The sequence below is a fragment of the Oxyura jamaicensis genome, chromosome 1, assembly GCF_011077185.1.
Source record: "Oxyura jamaicensis isolate SHBP4307 breed ruddy duck chromosome 1, BPBGC_Ojam_1.0, whole genome shotgun sequence".
Lineage (NCBI taxonomy): Eukaryota > Metazoa > Chordata > Aves > Anseriformes > Anatidae > Oxyura > Oxyura jamaicensis.
Window position 1 is genome coordinate 36,676,936 of NC_048893.1, and position 22,883 is coordinate 36,699,818.

At 42.0% G+C, this 22,883-nt stretch overlaps 1 protein-coding gene across 2 annotated transcripts in view; it reads left to right on the plus strand.

Moving 5' to 3' along the window:
* DYRK2 (dual specificity tyrosine phosphorylation regulated kinase 2) overlaps window positions 1-14,394 on the plus strand; it is a 15,270-nt gene extending 876 nt beyond the window's left edge. For both annotated transcript variants that reach the window (XM_035334730.1, XM_035334720.1), the window contains exons 2-3: window positions 123-259; window positions 8,567-14,394. In XM_035334730.1, the coding sequence (XP_035190621.1) occupies window positions 123-259; window positions 8,567-10,168 (1,739 nt within the window). In that variant the 3' untranslated portion in view covers window positions 10,169-14,394. The remainder of the gene's footprint in view (window positions 1-122; window positions 260-8,566) is intronic.
* The last annotated feature ends 8,489 nt before the right edge of the window (window positions 14,395-22,883 follow it).

Consider the following 22,883-nt stretch of genomic DNA (forward strand, 5'->3'; position numbering starts at 1 on the left):
CCCCCCCCCCCCCCCCCCCCCCCCCCCCCCCCCCCCCCCAAAATAAATAAAATTAATGGGAAAGCGGCCGAGGCGAGACGGGGCGGCGAGGCCCTCCGCGCTCACCCCTGTGCTCTCCGCAGGCAGGGCAGGGGACAGCGGCCGCCCGCTGCAGTCTTCCCCGGGCACCGGAGCCGGGGTGGCCCGGGCAGGAGCTGGGACCGGCCCGCCGTCGCCCCTCGCATTGCCGCCGCTCAGGGCCAGCAACGCCTCCCACACGGTGAGCACGGGCTCGGGGCGGGGGGCCGGGGCCGGGACGGGTGGGACGGGGCGCTGAGGGCCGGGGGTCGCCGCCCAGCGCCGCCCGAACGGGTGTAAAGGTGGGGGGCTTCCGTGCGAGCTGGGGACCCTCCGACCCCCCCGAGTGCGCTGAGGAGAGGCTCGCTCACCCCTCTGCCCCTCCAGCCCCCCATCGGTCCGGTGTTACAGCTCATTTTTCACTCACAAATTCCCCCCCCCCCCCCCCCCCAAGAGGAGCTGTTCTGGTAAACGCATTTTTCGAGCTGACATTATTTTGGCAGCGGGATTAAAGGGGCGCGTGGTGAGCCCCGTTGGTGAAAAATGAAGGCTGCTCTCCCCTTGTCTGTCGGGTGAGCTCGGGCCGATCGCTGTCTTCCTGGAAACAGCTCTCTGTGCACGGGGGCAGCGATTGGATGGATCCGGCTTTATTGCTGCGGTAGTTTACCTAAAGAAATGAGCACCGATGGCATGAAAAGGATGTTATTTTCCGGTTCTGTGCTATCTCGCATTATCTCCCACTCCTACTTAATCTACTAGGAATGAAACTTCCCGAGTATGCCACTATATATGGATGAGAGAGGGTATCTCTTGTCCTGGAGGCACGACGGCGTAGAGAGAGGGGTCTATAGGCTGTCATGTTAACACCAAATATCTGAAATTTTTATTGCATACATTTCCTTTTAAATTAGGAAAGATTTCAGACTGACCCTGAGAGGCATTGATGGCATACTTTTCTTAGAATTAATGAGTTCTTCATGGATGCTCACATACTATCTTTGTAAACATATGGCAGAGCTTTAAATGGTAATGTGATTATGGGCTGGTGGAAGGTGAAACTATGCATTTAGATAGTAGTCTTTCGGTGACTTTCCGTGTAGCTTCAGGGGTAAAAGCGTCTTACTCAAATCCATTTATAGAAAGAATTGGCTTAAATTTTTTTTTTAAAAAAACAAGTGTATGTAGGATGTTCTCAAAAGGAATGATGAATATTCTGCAGATTCAAGGTGGAGCTGCATACTTAAGATCAACATCAGTGTATATTTATGTAGCTAGGATATATATTTGAATTGTTCTTTGCTATCAAAGGTAGGGTTTTGCGCATTTGCATTCCAGTTAAGTGCTGGTTGATTTTAGAAGTGGAATGGTGGTTTATTTTTTATTTAAAAACAGAAAATAAACATAATACCAACAGTCCGGGCACTGGTCGTGAAATTGCGCATAGAGATGGGCCCACAAATAGCAGGGGCCCACATGTAGCAGAGCCCAGACTTAATTTAGGATTTGAGAAAGCCCAGCGGTCCAGCTGTGTATCTGGGGCTACCAACTAATTTTGGAAGTGCAGGACCCTGGTATTTTTATATATACATATATGTCTGTGTAATGTATAGTGTCCGTAGATAGATGCATACATTTTTATGTACGTACATATATAAAGATGATGCCTTTATGAAAGCATGCAAGGAGTGCTTGAGCATTATATTTCTATTTACAGTATTTTTATACATATATCACTGTGTATATATGCGTATGTTTGTATTCAGCATATATGTGTGTGCATATACGTACATACAGATGGAATACCTCATGGAAGCACTCGGGTGATCGAGCATTACACTGCTGTGTTTCAAGCCCCTCTGGATTCTGACTGTTGCAAACCCAGCCTTGCCTTTGCGATATGTTTCTACTCTACAGTATTTATTTAGCCTTGGGTACTATTGCAGAAATACCTCAGACTGCCTCTGTGAGTTTTGTAGGTTGTTGTTTTGTGGTTGGCTAACATAACTTTTTGCGGTAAGGATCAGATGTGACATCAGAATGCTGGATTTTAACCAAAAAATGGTTATATATGTTATGTGAGCATTCTGTAAACTTCAGGCCTACTGACCTCAGCTGACACCGCCTCAAACACAGTGGCTTTTGTCTCCCACTACTTCCTCCAATCAAATCTATTTGAAATGGAACATTTCAATTTTCCTAAACCATTTTGTTTCGTTGTATTAGTCTGTATACTGTGTTTTCATCCCTGTTGTGTCATTTTAACTTCTCTAATAGCCAAAAATGAAACGGATATTTCTCTTTTGTGTTTCAAACTCTCAGAGGTATAGTTTACTTAAGTGGTTGAACTTGCCTGTGGCTGCCTGTGCACGTGTGCATTGTGTATACAATGACTGTGAGGAGAGACTGAGGTGGAAGAGTTGTTTTTTTTTTTAAGCCAAAAAGTTTTAATTCAGACAGACAAGAAGTCCACTACCTGTCATATTTCTTGCAGCGGTTGTGTGATCTAGCCTGTAGCAGAGCTGTTGTCTCCCTCTTTCTAGTGACGTTTGGTGTTTGGCAGGGCACAGCAGTGTTGGGGGGGGGGAAGCGGGGAGATGCACGGGCTTCATGTAACAGGGCAGAGGTTTTGGCTGCAGTCTCTGCAGTCGCAGCAGCCTTTGTTGCTAAGCAGACCATTGTGTGTTGTACCAGGGAAAGGTTTTGTTTATTTTCAAAGATCTGGGGCTCCATCCTAGGCATTTTCTTGCCTGTTTCCATCTGTGACTTTATCTTTTTGGATGCTTGCGATGGAAAACGTGAACTCATTTCCAATGCCTTGCCCTCCTTGTTTTCCTCTCCTAGTCATTGTTTTCTCTTTTGAAGCCCAAAGTTTTTGCATTGATGATCGGAATCGTTTCCTATTTGCTCTGTCCTGTTTCATTATGGTGTGCTTGCATCCACTTGACATGCTGCAGTAGAGATTATCTTGCTTGCCTGCTGCTTTGCTCGTGTAAATCCCCACCCGTCTGTGAGTCTCTCCCAGACTCTTGTCTCCTGCCTACCTCCATCTCCGTTCTTTCTTATTTGGCACATGTCCCTGCGTTCTGCACTCTTCCTGTTTCTCTTGCAGTAAAGCAGTCTTAATCTTCTTCTCCTCCTGTCTAGGACTGTAACAACAGCCCATTTACAGTGCCTCATTCAGTGCCCTCTTTCTTCAAGGCCTTTCCAAGATTTCCCTGCAGCAGGCCTGTTTTCTTTTGCCACCAGGGATGAGTGTCTAACCATATACTTTTGCATCATTCAGCCTTAATCTTGAAATTATATAATTAAAAAATAATAATTTATGATGGAAGGGAGATCCGTGGACTCTGTTACCTGAAGATCTGCTGGATAACATGCTGCAAATTTTTGTTGTGTGCAGCTGTTTTTAAAGCAAGTAAAAACAAAGAAAACATTTTCCTACTGTGGTGTGTTTGTGCAGTAAGTTGACACAGAAATGATTGGAAATAAGTATGCAGTCATGACCTTGCTCTGCCTAGGTTTCTTTGGGTGATTATTCTACATAAAACTTTTGCTAAGGGGGAAAGTGAAGCTATCTAACTTTCTTTGTGAGGACATCTGAAGCTTGGGCTCTAACAGTTGGTGGCTGTGCTATGGAGAGCGCAGAACATCTGGGCACATCTCTCCTACGTGTGCACATCAGCTTACCTGAAGGCTTGATGTAGTGTGCACGGAGTGTCCTTGTTGATTTCAACGTGCGTAATACATGGGGGTGTCCCACGAGTACTCAGGCTCACTGCATATGCACAACGTAGCCCAGACAGGTGGAAAGGAATTTATGAATCAGTATCACTCCTGAAGCATAGTTCTGTCTCTGAAAATATTTGCAGTGTAAAGTCAATGTTAACTTTTCAAAAATAAGCTTATGTTGGCCGAGCTTATGTTGGCCGTGTGTGACAGCAGCAAAAAATCCAAATGATTTTTTTTTTTTTTTTTCTACAGCTCTTGTTGAACACAAGCTCTTTAGGACAAGGGCTTAGTCTTTTTCAGTGTATAAAACCCACACTCATAATAAAACCATTATGATAATCCTGCATTATTGTTATCGTGCTAATTAGCAGCTATTTTTAGTTCTGAACAGAGGAATGCTGTTGAATTCATTTATCAAGGAAAAAGGGCCTTTTGTACATTTATTCAGGCTGTAGTCAACAAAATAGGCAGTGAAGCGTGCTACACCTGATACCATATGCCTCTAGCGTGTTAGGCTCACTGGGGCTGAAACTGGTGTGCCTGGAAGTACTGTAAAGAAAGGGGTTTAGAGTGTAACATCTATTATTTTAATAAGTTATTACTTTGGCATGGTATTTCTCATCTGTGCAGAGTAACAGCAGATAAAGACATCTTATTCCTGTGCAGGATTTCTGCAGGACATCATATGATTGCTTTATTATTGGGATTCATTTTATAAATCCTTCTAGATTCTGACCGATACCAGTCTTTTTTCTGGGGTTTTGCTCAAATTAAAATGATAATAGATAGTGGAAGCATGGGTAAGTCTTGAATAGTTTTGTAGGGTGTTAATAGCACACCAAGCATGTTTTTTTGTTTTGTTTTGTAGAAAAGATGGAATGAGGTACAACTGCATAATGTGTTAAAGGTTTTGGAAGACACCATGTAGAATAAGTATTTGATACTTACCAGATTGGTTAAGTAAGATGGCATTGGATCCTAAAGACAGTCATTGCAGTCTTGTAGAAAGTCTTGAGACCTCGTTGTACTGGCTGAGTGGCACCTCAGGAGAATTGTCAGTTTACTTTCTTGTTAGCAGGATGGACTCAGTTTTATGCCACCACTGTGTCATAACGCCTGTGTCATCTAGGCGTAGTACTGTAGTCCACTTATGTCTTTAAATCCATTTCAGGAGGGGTGGGGAGGGAGAAGAAAGAAAAAGAACAAAATAATTTTTGCTTGTGTTTTTCTTGGTGTCTTTGTTTCAAAGATTGCATGATTTTTTTTCAGCTTAGCCATCTATTTCCATAAACTGAGCAAACCAACGTTAAAGCAAAATCATAGCAGTGTTTCTGAAGTTATGAAACACTGCAGTGAGAGAGAAAAAAACCTTGTAATATTTGCTGCTTTATAGTTGATGTTACTAGAAGATTCAATATTAGCTCTTCGAGTTCAAGCTTACCTGGAGTTTCAATATGTTTATGTAGAAGTGTGTACATCAAGAAGTTTTTGAAGATGCGTGCTCTAAAAATATGCAAATCTTTGAAGGCGTGTATGGGTCTGAGCACAGGCAGTGCGATATTGTAGTAAGTGTGTGCAGGTTGTTGGCTGTGTGTGCAGGTTGTTGGTTCTGGAATTTACAGGCCTATCTGCAGATGCAGAAAGGAGACGCATTATAAACCTCTCAGGCTCGTGGTTTCAGATGAAAGACTGATGGAGCTCCTGCGAACCGTGAGCAGTTTGCTATGGGACGGAGAAGGCTGTAGCCCTTTGTAGCTTCCCATTAGCAGTGGTTCAGGGAACTTAGAGCGTCACCTGTTAAGCCTGCGGAGCGTGTAAGCAGTGCAAGCCCGAACTTGATGGCAAATCTGAGACAGCCGGTAGGCAGAAGCAGATAGGCAGAGCAAAGGGCTGGTGAGAATCCAGCCCTCGGCTCATCCCGATAGGAAACAGAAGAAAAGGTGGTGGTTCTTCTGCAGCGATGTGTCTGATACCTCTGAAACTCCCGCTGGGGTTTTTGAAAGAAAAGTGAGCTGTCATCTCCCCCACAAGTTTTGGAACAGAGCCTGTGCTGATTTAGTGGCTTTTCTTCCACAAAGAAAACCAGTGCTACTGTCTGCATCTGCATTTGCATTCCCCAGCAGCAGCTGACTGAAACTGGCAAAACCGGTCACTTTAAATTTGGGGTGAAGCTGGGATAATGCTGGTGATTTCATTCTGCTGCTTGCAAAAAAACAAACCTATGAGCAGCAAGGGAAACAGTGAGGCTGCCTAAAGGTGCAGGAAGCAGAGCTACATGGTTTACACTTCAGAGATGTGTTTACAAACGTGCTTTTAGGAAGAAGAACTCCTTAGTCCCAGTGGACTTTTGAAAGTGGACAAATGTTAGTGTTTTTTTTTTTTTTTTGCAAAGCCCTGGTACAAAGCAAACCACTGGAGTTTGAAGAATTAGGCAGCACATCTATTGAAACGCGCAGTGCTTGGGAAGGGCAGAAAATAGCTAACTGTGAAACAGGTGACTCAAGTGGAAATAAAAAGAAAATTAATTCAAAATGTGAACTGTGTCAATGAGCACTTGGGTTTAGAAATTCTGAGAGATGTTTTTCTCCCCTATGCTGTTTGTTCCTCATTGGCTATACGTTAGTATTATCTGCTCCCAGTTTATCTAGGTATGTGCTGCCTTGCTGGTCAAGCAGCCCTGCAGAAGAAATGTTTGTGCCCGGAATTTCCTGGCTGAAGTATTTGTGGTCTGTACAGTTACTCTGCTGCTTTGTTTTGCGTTTCTCATTCAGGCAATTTTGTCGTGCTGCATGTGCTGAACACATCCAAACACATCTTACTAACCAGATCCAGTTCTTCTGGGGTGCACCGCGTAGCAGCTCTTAGGGCCAAAGTCTCTTAGGTTCAGTCACTGCTGCATATACAGGATCAGGACAACCTTAAGGAGACTGTTGCAGGAGTGTGCTTCAAAGTTTGCCTACCGGAATCCCTTTAGACAATTCCCTGGTGCTTTTGAGACATCAAATCAGGAAGAGAATTGATGTCAGAATCCTATTGAGCACCTTCCTTGTGCTTGAATGTTACAGGTGCCTTTGCTCTGAATTGCCATTGTGTGGTGGCACTTCCTATGAGATCAATCAAATGTGATTGCACGAGATGAAATTGCTCTGCAAATAAACCTACGCAGTCCAACTGCAGTGATGAAATAAAATGGACCAGTCATTCAACATGAGTCAAAATGGAAACAGGAGAACAGTGAACTCAGCAGAAACAGTCCCTGAGAGCTCTTGTTCTTGCACTGTGTGAGCTTTAGAGCTGCAAGTTTCAAAATATTACCCAAAAGTGAAGCTGGTGTCTAGCTAGTTGCATACTCATTGGGAGCAATTTAATGAAATTACAAAACCAAGTTTCTTCCCTATCTGTGTGATACCATAACAGAAGCAAAATGTGTGCTAGAATCTGCATCGCGTGTCCTGGCTTTTTCATTAGGAAGCACCTCTGCAGTTGCAGGACAGATTTCACTGCCTCATATCACAGCACACAACTGTCGTTTTCTGATTTCATTTCAGCAACCTGAAGTGAACAGGGAATGTGTTTTCCTTAGCTGCACAGAAAAAATAAGGTTCAGATTAAAAGTGCTCTCAACCCTAGCCTGATCATCTGTCTGACAGTATCTGTGAACTTTTGGTTAGTAATTTGGCATAAATATTAAGGCTGGTGAATCAGCTGGAGAGACAGCAGGGGAATTCTTCCCACGTCTGTCTAAGACCAGGCAGAAAAGACAGACTAATTATCCTCTGCTTTAGAGCAAATGAGGAATTTTAAGGACAGCTATTTTAGTAGCAAGTATATGCTTGTAAATTTCCTGTTTCTACTTAAAAGTAACAGGTTTCTTCCACTAGCTGTTTTCATACCCCAGTACCTCCAGTGTTTCTTTGCTTGAAAGTGCTTCTTCTCCATTGTGAAAATCGTAAAGAACAGATGTAATTTGTAAAATCAACCAATACTTTTTCCATCCCTATAAAATAAGGTTGCATGCATGTTCTTCAAGGCAAAGATTTTCTTTCCATTCAAGTCTGTATCAGGCCCCATATCTCATCTTGGTTAAAAGTCATTATAAGGCTGGCATGGCAAAGTGCTGAGGGATATACTTATGCTTATACATCGATTTGAGTGCTTTGCTGAATAGGGACTGTCTCAATCGCTAGCAGTGAATGGCATCTCTTGAACTTGAGAGATGTCCAGGTTATTCTCTTTGTGCAGGTCACAGCAAATTCCTCACTGCTGAAAATTGTGTCTGGCGCTTTTGATATCCAGCTAGTTTTAGAACAAGTTAAAATTTTGATTTCTGAGAACAGATCAGAAGGAGAGCCTTAGCTATGTAAGCTCCAGCAGGCATTATTTATTGATCTCCAGCATAAATAAAACTGCTACTATGAAATCTGATTTAATATCCCTTAAGCGTACTTGTTGATGTAACAGGACTGTTGCCTTGAAGGTTCCTTGGAGGAATTGTTTGCTTAATGTTGTAGCACACCATTCACTGCCTTGTTACAGACATTTCAGAGAATCATGAAAGTGGCATTTGAGAAACTAGTATCTGGAGAATGTAATGGCATCTAGCAGAGTCGTAGTATATACGTTGTATTTTTTAAATTAGGTGTAGACAGCTGAACTTTAAGAAAATACTTCGTTTTGAGGTGTGTTAGGCGGGATATTGGGTTCAGAATGAATGGTGAAGCATAGAAGAAGAGTTTATGCCTTTCTTGTTAACTGGGTATGTATTTATTTTCAATTTTAGGTTGGAGGCAGTAAGCACACAATGAATGAGCACCTCCATGTTGGTAGCCATGGACAAATCCAGGTTCAGCAGCTGTTTGAAGATAATAGTAACAAGAGGACGGTTCTGACAACGCAGCCGAATGGACTTACAACACTAGGCAAATCTGGATTGCCAGTGGTTCAGGACAGACAGTCAGAGAGTGCTCACAGACGACAAGGGAGCTCCAGCTCTTTAAAATCTACAGATGGAACAGGGAAGGTGAAAGCCTCCGTTATGACACCAGAGCAGGCAATGAAGCAATACATGCAAAAATTAACAGCTTTTGAGCATCACGAGATATTTTGCTACCCTGAAATATACTTTTTGGGTCCAAATGCAAAGAAGCGGCAAGGTGTGATTGGTGGTCCAAACAACGGCGGGTACGATGATGACCAGGGGTCTTATGTGCAAGTACCCCACGATCATATTGCGTACAGATACGAAGTCCTGAAAGTTATAGGGAAAGGGAGCTTTGGGCAGGTGGTGAAGGCCTACGATCACAAGATGCATCAGCATGTGGCACTAAAAATGGTGAGAAATGAAAAGCGTTTCCACCGCCAAGCTGCGGAAGAAATTAGGATTCTGGAGCACCTCCGGAAACAAGATAAGGATAACAACATGAATGTTATTCACATGTTGGAAAACTTCACATTCCGCAGCCATATCTGCATGACATTTGAATTGCTGAGCATGAACCTGTACGAATTAATAAAGAAAAACAAGTTTCAGGGCTTTAGCCTGCCTTTGGTCCGCAAGTTTGCCCACTCAATTTTACAGTGCTTGGATGCTTTGCACAAAAATAGAATCATTCACTGTGACCTTAAACCTGAGAACATTCTGTTAAAGCAACAGGGTAGAAGTGGTATTAAAGTGATCGATTTTGGCTCAAGTTGTTACGAGCACCAGCGTGTCTACACTTACATTCAGTCACGTTTTTACCGTGCACCTGAAGTCATCCTTGGTGCTCGTTATGGGATGCCCATAGACATGTGGAGCTTGGGGTGTATTCTAGCAGAACTTCTCACCGGTTACCCACTTTTGCCTGGAGAAGATGAAGGAGACCAGCTGGCTTGTATGATCGAGCTATTGGGCATGCCTTCCCCAAAACTTCTGGATTCATCCAAGCGAGCCAAAAACTTTGTGAGCTCTAAGGGTTATCCGCGCTACTGCACCATCACAACCTTGTCTGATGGTTCTGTAATACTTAACGGTGGACGCTCTCGGAGGGGAAAACTACGTGGCCCGCCAGAGAGCAGAGAATGGGGTAATGCATTAAAGGGATGTGATGATCCCCTCTTCCTTGACTTTTTAAAACAGTGTTTAGAATGGGATCCTGCTATCCGTATGACACCCAGCCAGGCTTTGCGGCATCCCTGGCTAAGGAGACGGTTGCCAAAGCCTCCAACTGGGGAGAAAGCCTCGGCGAAGAGAATTGCAGAGAGCACTGGTGCTATAACATCGATTTCCAAGTTACCTCCGACTTCAAGCTCAGCTTCAAAACTGAGGACTAATTTGGCACAGATGACAGATGCCAATGGGAATATTCAGCAAAGAACAGTGTTGCCAAAACTCGTTAGCTGAGTTTGAAAAACCCAATGCTGTTAATACAAGAGATACAATGTGGCTGAGCCTTATTTGTATGAAAAAGTAGCTCAGATAATACATTTTTATTTGCTCAGTAACTTTATTCATTTGTATCTTTCAGCACTCATTTTAAATGTAAGAAATGTTGATTTTGTTTTTATAAAAACACGGGGACAATGCTTTAAGTTTTTATACTTATTTTTTAAAATGTTTGTCTTCTACAGTACAATTAGCCTTACTGTAACTAGTGTGACACAGTAATAAACATCAGTGGCAGGCCACTGGTTACAACATGATTGTCATGCATTGCAGCGTGGTGTCAAAGGTATTAACCTTTCTCTTCCATGGTTCATATTAAGTTTCACCTGGGGTAAATTCATAAGGCTCTTCTGGAGTTTACGGGTATGGGTCTTGATCCTGCAAACACTAACACCTATGCCTGACTGGACTCCAGGGAGAATTCTCAAAGAAATACAGTTAAGCACCTGCAAACTTGTTATCTGAAATGGAGCCATAGCATGGAATATTGTCATTTTCTGTATAGTAGCCCAGAAAAAGTAGTGGTATCACTTAGTAATGATACAGTAACCGCCTGTGGAATGCTTTCTCTATTTGACAGTAATGTTTTTGATTTAAATGATTGTTCAGATGTAATGCAAAAAAAAAAAAAAAAAAAAAAGAAAAGAACTTCTAGGGCTAAAACAGACTCTACTGTACATGCCATGTGCTAGAGTGAGAGGAACAGGCCAGAAAGAATAAAGATGAAAGTATGTCTGTTCCTCTAAATCTGAAAGTGACCGATGAGTTGCTTCCTAAACCTGAAGTCGGGTAAAGCAAAACATTCTGCACTTCATTTCAGGTATATAACACTGAGGATTCACACTGGGTTTCTCTCTATTTCTTTCTATTTTCTCTCCTCATGTGCAGCTTGGCCTCCCTGAATCACACAGGCAGAAGTGCTTGCTTTGTCAGTTTTATACTGTAACTTCCAGACTGTTAATGCTACATGAATTTCACATGTTGTTTTTATTTCTTCTGACAATGTCTATCTGAGCGATTGTGACCTCTCTGGTACATTTACACTTCAGATCAAATCTGTATGTAGGGGCAAACACTATGTTACTGTATGGTTTTCTGTAGACAAGTACCTTTCTTTAGAGAGCATAGGTGTAGATGCAAAGATCTGCTTTGGAAAGCTTTTCAGTTGGCAGGCACCATCTTAAATATTTACTAATACAGGAGAAATATCAAAGAAAAGGTAAATGACTGGAATTTGGCTCAGTCTTTGGTGTTTGTAGCTGAAAATGATTTTGAAGGAACAGTTAGAGATATGTATAGATTTGTTCATGTGTGTGTGTGCTGATGTTTGGTTTTTCTTTTTTACTTTTAATTATATTCATGGGAGAAAGATGGTCTTTACTGAGGAATAATATCTAGACCTACATGAGAAATATTTACACATTGTAGCATGTTTTCAACAGGAACAGTTTGAAATCTAAGACCAGTATCTCATCACATGCAATGACTGTGGTCTACATTAGATGTATAAAACAGCATATGAAAAGGGAATTTTAAAGAAATCAGAATATAATCTAGAAGGGTTTATGGGTGTTAGGATGAGAGAGACTAGAATGGATTGCATAAAACCTCAATAACTTTACTATAAGCAACCTTTGTATGCACAGATCTTACTAAGTTACGTGTACAAATTCTGAAAAACACTTAAAGCATGGTCCCCTGAGAGGCCAAGAAAGTTTCCGGTTAAGTTGTTCTTCATGTTCATTAAGATTTACCACTTACAGCCTAATTTTGTTTGTTTGTTTGTTTTGGTTTGTTTTTTTTTTTAATTTAATGTAAGACTGGGGGAGGGATAGAAGTATGAAATGACAGAATTCTCAGGAAACATATCACTCAACTTCTTGCCAAAAAGTCAACACCTAAAGAAGCTCCAAAAATAATTTCTGAGTAGAGGATGGTATTTGTTGATTGATAACTGTAAAAATTAGAGCATCAATCAACCATCTTTATTATTTTTTTGTATAAAAAAGATCATTTCCTGCCTCTAGTCAAAGTAAATTATTTAGTGTTAAATGTTCACAACTTTATACGATGTGTGTAAGTGCAATATGTAAACATGTGTGAAATCATGTTAAAAATGAAATATAGTAATACAGCTAAGAGAAGTGGCTTTTGGAATATGAATATCCACTAAGTTATGGTCAGTAAATTCTAAGTCTGGAAAAGAGATATATTAATTTTCCTATAAAATTAGCTGACTCCCATGACTGTGGGAATACAGTACCGTGTATTTTTTGACAGTAACTGGGATTCTTTACTTCCTCCACCAACTGCTTGGCTTTACCACTCCTTTCTACCTTAGCTCTTTCCGCAAAAGTTAAGAAATGGGGTTACTTACATGAGGGGTGGAAAAAGAATCGCCTCCCCCTTAGCATATTTTAAAGATAACCTTGATACGTGTTCCTGCCTTTCATGACAATTGACAATGAAAACATTCATAAGGTTCATGGGTCATTAATGGGCTAAAACCACTAAATTTTCTTTTACATGTAACCAGTTCTTAATGCCAATAACGCATTTATGACCAACCTTCTTCATAAATGCTACCGGAAACTTTAAGGCCAAAATAGAGTGTGCAGAGCTATTTTTTTAACCCAGATATAGTGGAACTTCCTCTATACTAAAGAAGCAGCTACATCAAGGTTTCTAAGATATGTGGCTGCTTTTTATTGTAGCTTATTTATACGTGTAAAAAAGGAGGGGGGCGGGGGGGGAGAAGACATTGCCTCTTGCTTTGGTGTGATTTTATTATAAGGGCTCTGATAATTAGGCTGATAGAAGTTGGCTTGGAAACAGTGCTTAGTCTCACATGTTACCATTGTCTGGAGATGTCTGAGCTATTTTCAGATTTAGTAATAGCACAGTGTTGTCTTGTCTTTGGTTGCAGTCTCAGTTGGCTCAGTTTCTTGCACCACTGGAGTGTTCATTACCACTGAAGTGTATTGGAACAACAGAGTGATGCAAGATGTGTAGATTAACAATAGAGGATGGATTGTGCCCTTGGTGTTAACAATGTGCCTTTTGTTACCAATGCCATGTTGTAGGGCATGCATCTTGGCCTCTTTAACCCTTTGAATACTGGATCGTAGGGATGAAATCTATTTTTAAGCACCGTACCTGTTTTAAAACATCCTGTAGATTATCGAGGCCTTAACAGAAACAATAAGGCAATCACACTGCTGGGGTGGAAAGGACACTCTGTTCTTGTAGGACGTCTCACTAAGGGGTTAAAGATGGCCCTTCCTCATTGGTTGTACTTTAACATCAAATTGATTTTTTTTTTTTTAAATAAATTTTTGTTACGGTAACACTAGACAGAAATCAACTGTATTTGTAAAAATTTACCTCAGACTCTTTAGTTTTATAGTGTGATTTAATCCCAGGGCATTTGGTATGAACCAAAGTGCATTCCTTTTATATGTGCCTGGCTCTTGTAAAGGTGGCCAGGGATTTTTACAATTTGGGTGCAAGGCACTTAAGCCACTTTTAACTTGGTGGGTGGTTTGAAGTTATAAATGACTTCATGGGAACGTTGGAAACACTTTAGACATAAGTAGCATTGGGCAATATTAGAATCTTTATGACAGGGTGTGCATTATTTAATGCTCTCCATTTCTTAGTATTTTTTTCCATCGATATTTGTGATAAGTACAGAAAGAACACCTTCTCTTTTTTTCAGTCAGTAAAGATTAGAATATTGCCCAGTTTAACGCTATGGTAGCATTTAAATAAAACAAAAACATTTGTGAATTATTGTTTCGAGGGGCTTGTACATCTCTGCTACAAATTGTAATTACTCAGTTCGACTGCTCTACAATGACGTCTAAGCAGTAGCTTGGGGTTTTATTGGGCAACGACTTAGACACGTGACTGTAATATGCTGCAACTGTGTGTACTGAAAACATGTGAAAAACGATTGAATGTGGACTGTGTATATATGTATGTATACTTTTCTGTGAGATGCTGCTGTTGCCACTTAACATTAAAGATGTTGTAGTGGGGTTTTAATCCTAGTGGCCAGTTTTATGATACTGTATGTATTGTACAGCTGATGACAGGAGTTAAGACTGTTCTAGTGAATATTTGTTACATTTTATTGTTGTGGCCAGAGATCATTTCAGAATAAAATTTTATGTCCTACTTTACTTCTCTCCATTGCAGTTTGGGTTTTTTTCTGGTCGTAAAGAGAACCCTTGGAGTGCTGGCATTCCTTAATCGTGGAAAAGCCTTATCCTAGCCCTCTGAAGTCAGTGCCAGCCGTGCCTTTGTCCCCCGGAGTGCTTACTGGTACCTGCATTTAGTATTTACCTGTTGCTAGAGGATTATTTTAATGCTGCTTTATGTGTCTTGACAGCCTTGAATATTGCCCAAAGGCTGCTTTTGGCCTTGAGTTTCTCAAGTTCTTCTCAGGACTTAGAAAGTAATACGTTGCTTGGTTTATTTGCCTAGAGAAACCATCCTTGGCAGGAATTTTGCCTGCACTGGTATTTAAATGTGTTATGGTTTTGTTTTGGTTTGGTTTTTGTTTGTTCTTAACTGACTTTAAACGTTTTTCAAAATGAAAGTATATCTAGTTTTCATAAGATTGAGAAAAAGGCAGAGTATGTGATTTATTTCTTTGAAAACTGCTTTAAAAACAGATTTCTGCACTGATGTTTGAGTGAGATTGACTTCAGAACTTGTCTGACTTTGTGAAGTCCCAGGATACTGAGAATTTGGATTGCTAGACTGGGGTAAACTCTTGTCACATATAAATCCAGAGTAATTTCTCTGCTTAGTGCAGTTACTATGAGTAACTGGCCACATTCTCTTCTTGGTAATGCCAATGCCCAGAGCAGCTTTATTGAAAAGCATCCCTGACTGAAGCGAGCACAGGCTGAAATCAAGGGATTTTAATGGCCTTTCTGTGTCTGCTATCCAGCACAGTCAGGAGATTCCAGACCATGAAAAGCATCAAGATTAAATATAGATAAACACTGGATACAGCCCCAGAAGAGCAGTGAGCCAGAAATTACATCTGCGTGGATTAAAACCTATTTGTTAATTATCATGTTCCTTTGAGGAAAAAGGGCAGTTTTTTAAGTTCTTTTGATTTGTTTTAATGGTTTTTCTTTTCATTCTAACCTGTTTCTCTCACCCTCTCCTCCAGTCACCTGTGCCAGCTCTTGTACACTTCTGTTATATCTGTTTTTTTTTTTTTTTCTCATTTGAAGAAAGGAAGGGGTCATTCACCTGATTTCAGTGGTCTGGAAGCTGGATTTTGGGCCTGTGCCATTTGCGGAGAGTTTCCCTGTAGCTGGTGGGGAACAGAGTTGCCCTCTGCCAGCAAGGCTTCTACTCCAGAGAGAGCCAGTGGTATCTAACCCAGCTTAGGTGCCTGCCTTAAAAGAGGCGCTCAGAATCTCAAATCCCACTGTGTGCTTGTCTGTGGGTGCTGTTATCTCCACAGTACTTCCTTTTGCAGGGTCACTGTGGCTTCCTCTGGCTCTCAGCTGGGCATCTCAGGTTTGCTTTGTTTTTACAGCAAGTCAAGAACGTGAGAAGTGCAGTCATGATCAGGTACCATGTTTTTCTCTAAGTGCTGCTGCTTTTCTTAAAAATACCATCTTGTGGTTGTGCTCCCCAGTTTTTTTTTTTTTTTAAGATCTCCTTGCTGAAAGATCCGGCGTTAATTTTACTTTTTATCAGAACCTGAGAAATTAAAAAAGCAGGTAAATAAGGGCAGTATCTGTGTAGGGCTCTCTATGGTTGGGATCTGGTGTTTAGAGGAAAAATAGTATCTGTAAGATGAATAGGGCCAAGTTTGAGGTAAACTCGATCTTTCCTCCATCCATTGAAGGTTCAAGAGTTAAATATCAGGTTGAATTAGGTAAGTGTTAAATACATCTCAGTGTCTAAAAACCATTGATAATCTATTATTTCAGTAGAAAAATGTCTTCATTCTTTGAGGGCTTGTCATTTTAAGCTGTGGTAATAATTACAAATAACACTAAAGGGTCTTTTTTCTGGGTAGAATTTTAATTTCACTATTATACTTCTGTTTCAAAAGTTTAATTAATAATGGGAATATGCTGCTAGCATAGTCTTGTATTTTCAATTTTCTGAGAGAAAGAATATTCCTAGTCTTTGCCCTGAGCACACAGTCTCCCAGCCACCAAATATGCTGCAGCAGAATAAAAGTGACATTGATAGCACTGGGTTCTGCTGCTTCACAGAAATCCTCTGCGACTCCTGGAACTGGGGTTTCTCTGTGTCATTTTCCCTATTTGGTTTTATGTCTGTTGTTTGCCTGCTTGTTCATTTGTTTGTGTTTAGGAAGCGCTTTCCACCCTCTGACTGTGGTGAGTCTTGGACTTCTGCCGCCTGTCCAGCACTTTGGAATCTGGGATGGAGAGTACTGTAAAATATTTTTTTCTCTAGTTTTTCCTAACAATAAACAGAAAATCTAGGTTAGTACCAAGCTCCAACGACAAGAGGTGCACATCTACCTCCAACTGCAGGGTTCCAGGGTCCAAAGCAGCCTTTAACTGGGTCCTGTAACCTCTGCATGAAATTCAAAAGAAATGCCAAGTACTTCAGAATTAAATAGCCTCTGTCCACTACTTGACAGGGAAAAGAGACTGCTAAGGCAGGATTATGACATCTTTTTGGAGGTTTGGGACATAGCTGGAGTTAGGGAGAGGTCCTGCTGAGAAGTTTTTGTGCTGGCAGCGCTGCATGCCTCTGTGGGTGGTGGCAAATGCAGCGTTCCCACTAACAGAGCAGCAGCTGTTTTCCCCTTGTTGTAGATGGTGTTTGTTTTGCTTTGGTTATCTGCAAGCAGCACATGACCATGCATACCTTATGCACCTAGAGATACTGTCCGGTGTAGGTGCAAATGCCCAGGTGTTATTTTATAACTAACATTGGCCTTGGGAAAACCATTTGGAGGCTGTCTGACCTGACGGTGCCCTGTGCGTAGCACCCACAGAGTCCATACAGGTATGAGTGTCTAACTGTAAAGCATTGCAAGATAGAGGTGCAGTGAAGTATTAAACCTCGGTTAAGCATAATGTGGGAGAGAAGCATCCACTTAGCAGAAAAGAAAAAACAGTTGACAATCCTATTCTAGACTCTTTGGGCCAAATACATTCTTCAGGTATAGTACTAATGCATTTTATAAAAGTTAGCACTAAAGTTTACCTTTACTTCAGCTCCAATGTAGCAAAAAATTCTGTGTTAAATTTATTTTTCTCCAGGTGTGGGAGGTGCCATCAGACACTACAAATACTCTCATCTCAAGCCATCTAGGCGTAGGGACACCACCTCTTGACAGATGAACTGGACCTAAAAAAGACTTAACCGTAGAACTCAAAAAGAAAAAAAATACTTAAAGAAAAAAGTGCACACATGCATGTGTATATATACGTACGTGTATATATATATATATTTATATATATATATACATGTACGTATATACACATATATATATATGATCCTGTGAAAACTAAAACCAAAACTCTGTGAGCTTTCTTTGTAGTGCCTTACAGAAGAAAGAGACATGGCATCATTTTCCCCTTCCCTCTGTGAAGGCTCAGTACAAGCCCCACATCTCAATGTCACGCACGTGTCAAAGCACAGCCTCCCTGCTGGGATCCCTGTTTAACTGGCAGGCTGTGCAGAGGGACACTCACCACTCCGGCAGTGAGCAGGAGGCGGATGTTACCCCAAGGACAGGTGCTCCTTCTCGCTTTTTCTGAAATGGGCATTCACCATGGGAGAGCTGTTTTGTCGCCTATCCTGCTTGGCAACTGAAATTGCTCCTTTGGGGTTAAAGCCCGTACACCAGCAGGGGTTGCCAGCCCACCGGTGGGAGCTGGCCTGGCAGCGGGCTGTGTCCGGGAGCTGTAGGAGGGTGACAGTGGTGCTCCTGTCCCTAACGGTGGGCATGGGGCAGGGAGGCTTGGCCTGTCCTATCTGGCAGAAATGGAGGGTGAAGCTCAGGTGGTGCTCCTGTTGCTGCAGGAGGAGGAAACGGTCCCTAGCCGGCGGCTGGGAGCATCAAGCGACTTGGTGCTGCTTAGGGTAGGATGTGAGGAGTCTGTAACAGGCCGTACTGCTGCAGTGGGGGGTGATGTTTCCTCCCATAAGCATTCGCAGATGGCCTGTCTTAATTAGCTTTGACAAGTACCTAAGTTGCTGTAAGTTACACCACAAATGGGATCCTGAAACTTCCATTTTTGTCGCTTTTAAATAAAGCTTTGCCCCTCCTCTCAGTACAACATTTCCATTTTTCTTTCCTTGTAAGGCTCTGGAGATGAAATGAGATCTTTGCGTAGCTGAGGAGCTGTATTTTGATTGACTAAATGATTTATAATTAGGAGGTAGCTCCTGCCAGTGCTCCTCATACGCTGAATGAGAATTGCCTGCAGCAAGTCAGTGCGGGCAGAGCTGCCAGAAAGGCACGCTGCTGATTTCTCACAGCAGATACCTTTCAACCCCAGATTTCCTTCTTCCTCTGGTACTGACTCAGACAAATTACCTTTATGGCCAATGACTCTGCAGGAGTCACCGGGTTGCCCTCCGAGGGCCCTCCGTGAAATCCGTACCTGCTCAGCGATTTATGACCTGCCGTGTGGAGGTGGTGGTGCCGGCAGACTGTTCACAGCCTGCGAATGAGGTGTGAGGGCACGTCTGCCTCTGTTGTTGAAGGACGTGGAGCAGAAATCTTTCCCCACCTGGTAGAGGCCACTTGGCCTGCTTGGGCGTCTCTAGGAGAGAGCTGGCTGCTACAGGGCTTTGGGGAGATGCAAGATTTTTTTCCCCTCTGACAAAACTATGGCATGACAGGCCCCTGGCGTGCTCTGAGCAGGAAGGAGCAGGGAACAAGATCAGTCCCCAGCTACAGGGGAGGACCAGCCTAAGGCTGTTCATTCCTTTTTTTTCTGGTTTTCCCTTGACCGAGGTAGGCCTGGCAGTACTGGTCAGACGAGCTCTGATTTTGGCCAAAGCTGAGGAAATCCTCATGAGCCAGCCTCCTTGTAAGTGGGCAGGTCTGAGAGCCAGGGAGCCTGGTGGTTGCACAGAGAAGGCAATAAGCAGTAAACAAGGGGATTTATTTTTTTCTGTCACTAGTTTCATTCAGCCTTCTATTGCAGTGGACTTGGCTATGAGTAGACAACCACCCGCCTGAGTCATAAGCACCTTGAAAAAAGGATTCAAGCAACATAAAATCAGGAGATTTAAATAAATAGATAGATAATTAAATAAGGTTACCAGTGGACTTCTGTTTGATTGCCTTCAAGTATCTCAGCTTTCAGAGTTTGCATTTACCTATTTTTTTCCTTCCTTCCAACTGTGACAGCCAGAACCTTTCCAGGATCACAAAGCCTATGGGACATCCACTGTTACAGCATGTCATAAATTCCCTTACATAAATTTACTATTTTTCTGCTATAAAAATAGTTACCTTACTAGCTCCTACTGCTTCTGTTGGAAGGCTTTTACAAAACAATATTTCTCCGACGGTTAGAAATGTGCTTTTAGCTTAAAATAGCTGACAACTTTTTTTTTTTTTTTTTTTTTTTTTTTTTTTTTTTTTTTCCTCCATGCTATTTGTTCTTGTGCCAACATTGTCTTATAGCTTCAGTGATTCCTCAGCCCTGCTGGTATTTAGGAATGTATTTATAAAGTGTAACCGCATCTCTCTCAGCCTGTATTTTGCTAGGCTAACCCTATTAAGCTATATTTGTCCCCTCTGTAAAACCGACTCCCCGTTGCCATCCTACTCAGTCTCTGCACCTGTTCGGGCTGGAGCTGCGCCGTGTGGAAGCTGTGGGCAGCCTTCTGGTCGTGCTCCCACCAGGGATGTGTATGGTATGGAGAATGCCTCTCCCTGCCTGCTGGGGTACTTCCCCTGGGCATCCCGGGGATTTTCTGCCCCGTGCTGTGCAGGCAGCTCATGGGCATTCCTCAGTCTCTCTGCTGCACCCTCTGCACTCCCTCTGTCGCTTACAGATGAGACACCAGTGGCAGCAAAACTTCACGTGGCTGGCTTGCTCTGTTAAATCCCCATTGTCTCACTGTAAGGAATGAAACCCTGTGATTCTCATGAGTGTGTATTATTTGAGAAGCTGGGACTTTTAGGAAAACATTAGAAATGATGTGACTGTAAGAAAAAATATTCACATTTGGCATTCAGATTTCAATGAGATGCTTCAGGATGTGATGCAGTTGGCTGTAATCAACACAGAAGGATCAAGGTGTTGCCATTACACCAAAAAAAAAAAAAAAAAAAAGTTTTGATTATTATGCTGCCAACTGTCATTATTTCATCTTGTGTTTTTCCTCAGATCCTTGCTCCTAGAATTATTATAGATATATTTTCTGACCTTTTAGTGAATAAAAGTTTCTAGACTCAGAGCTGTATCTGAAAAGAAGTACACTCTAAACCTCAAATCCACAGAACAATTCCTATGAATTGAAAATGGATACATTAGAAAAAGAAAGCAGATTTAAATCCCAGACTACTGAATTTGCAGGGCACATATCAATATTGCAAAGGTTTTCTGAGTGTTCAGTGTCCTTGGTGCTATCAATAGCATGTGCAATAGTATGATTTGAAGGAAAACACCTCCAGGGAGCAGGGACCGTTTAGAACTGCTAGGGTGAATTTAGTGCCAATGAGAACTAAGAATGAGGCTGAACTTCATGGGACATGCTCGTACCATGGGTCATGAGGAGAGATCTGTGCTGTGCCCTGCCCCTGCCAATTCCCACCTCTGTGCCACTCCTAGAAGGGCCACAGCTTGTGTGAGGGCCCAGATGTGCCAACTCACAGGCTTCAGTGGGGTTCAGAAGGGTCTGGGGGATGTCTTCAGAAGTAGTATACATATGTTGGCCCATAGTGCTGGATGTTCTGTATGGTGTGCATCCCAAACGTAGGCATTTTTCTAAAGAAAATCAAAGCCCATGTGCATTACCAAGGAGGAAACCTCAGAGTAAGTCTTCACTACCTATCTTTTTTATTCTCTTTAACAGTGAATTCCATCCTGTAAAGATGAATGGAGTTTTCTTGCAAAGGGCTTCTTCTTGGGATTGCTTCTGGGATTTCCTTCAGTACAAAGTTTTCTGGACAAACTAAGAGACCACAATGAATGGAAGGGCAGGAAAGTATCATGGATGACTGCTTTTAAACTGGGAAAAACATTTTTTCAAGAACATTCTGAATATTTATTTTGATTTTTTTTTTTTTCAAAAGTGTGATTTTTAAATGTTAGGTTTTCCTTTTGTTTTTCTTCCCATGCTTCACAATTCTGTCTTTCTCTCCTTTTCAGCACTCACTTACGTTGCCACAGGAACCTGGAGAGAAGGAGAAAGGAGTTTCAAAATGAAAGAAGCCGGAGGAAATCAGTTTAAATGTGAAACTGAAAATGCTGCAAACGTTTGCATAGAACTTTCATTTTCAGACACACAGAAAATTAACTGAAAAAAAAAAATCAGATAAAAAGATGAGACAGGTCTAGATTGGGATTTTCTGTACACAGAAGTTGTAGCTGACTAAAAACTCCAAACCTATAAAGATTTTGGTTCCTGTTTAGCTTAATACACATAAGCATTTAATATTGCCAGGGTGGATTAGAAGTCATGTTCAAAGTGCTTCTGTGAAGCTATTAATTGCTGGAAGATCTAATGTCCAGGATCTTAAGCCCAGGAGAAGCCACTTCTTGTGTGACTAGTAAATATGGCAATATTAATGTCTGGCATTGGATGAATGACTGAGGAGGTGACAACTGAGGCATTTGCTGGATAGGTACGTGCTCACACCCAAGTCTTAATTTTCAGTTATTTTTTCCCTTAATTTTTATTTTTTTCCCTTCATTTTTTCTTAATTTTTACCTTAGTTTTTCAGGGAGGGCTTAGGGATCTTGTAAGTTTCCTGCCTTGAAGATGACACTTGAATTTAGTCAGTTTAGGAAAATGCAGTTGTTTTTGCCTGACAATGACCATATTCAGGTACAACTTTATTCTGGTAAGAGGTTGGGATAGATTTTGGTTTTGGTATTATTTGCCCTTCCGAACACACAGAAGTAGCAGCATCTATTTTTTTTCTTTATTGCCGCCTTTCACACCAGGGCTATTAGGAAATGAAATCAACCCAACTTTAACCTTTAAAATGGGCAGGGAGTTGGGTTTATCAGACAACCTGGTCTATGGACTGGCCAGCTCATGCCTGTTGGGTGATGCAAAGAGCACGGGCAGAGGAGGGACCCGGTGTGATGGGCGGCAGCTGCTGCCCAGCTGGTGTAACTCAGTCCTAGCTGGTGACAGGCAGGGACCAGAGGAGATACAAATGATAATTCCCTGGGGAGCTCCACGCATCAATAATTCATCACAATGAATTTTATAGCAGGGGTCAGAAGAAATTGAAGCAAGCCTGAGCATTAGCTCTCCAAGGGAGGAACTGACGGGCTGTTTTTATACGGGCTGCGTGGTGGGGAGGAGGAAATGCAAGCAAATGAAATGTAAATGAAGAAATTGACGTTGTTCCTGTTACCTGGAGCCAAAATAACAGAGACATGAGACTTAAAAACAAAAGGAGTGATGATTAAGGAAACCTCAGTAGCCGAAAGTGGGCAGAGGTGTCCATCCAAGC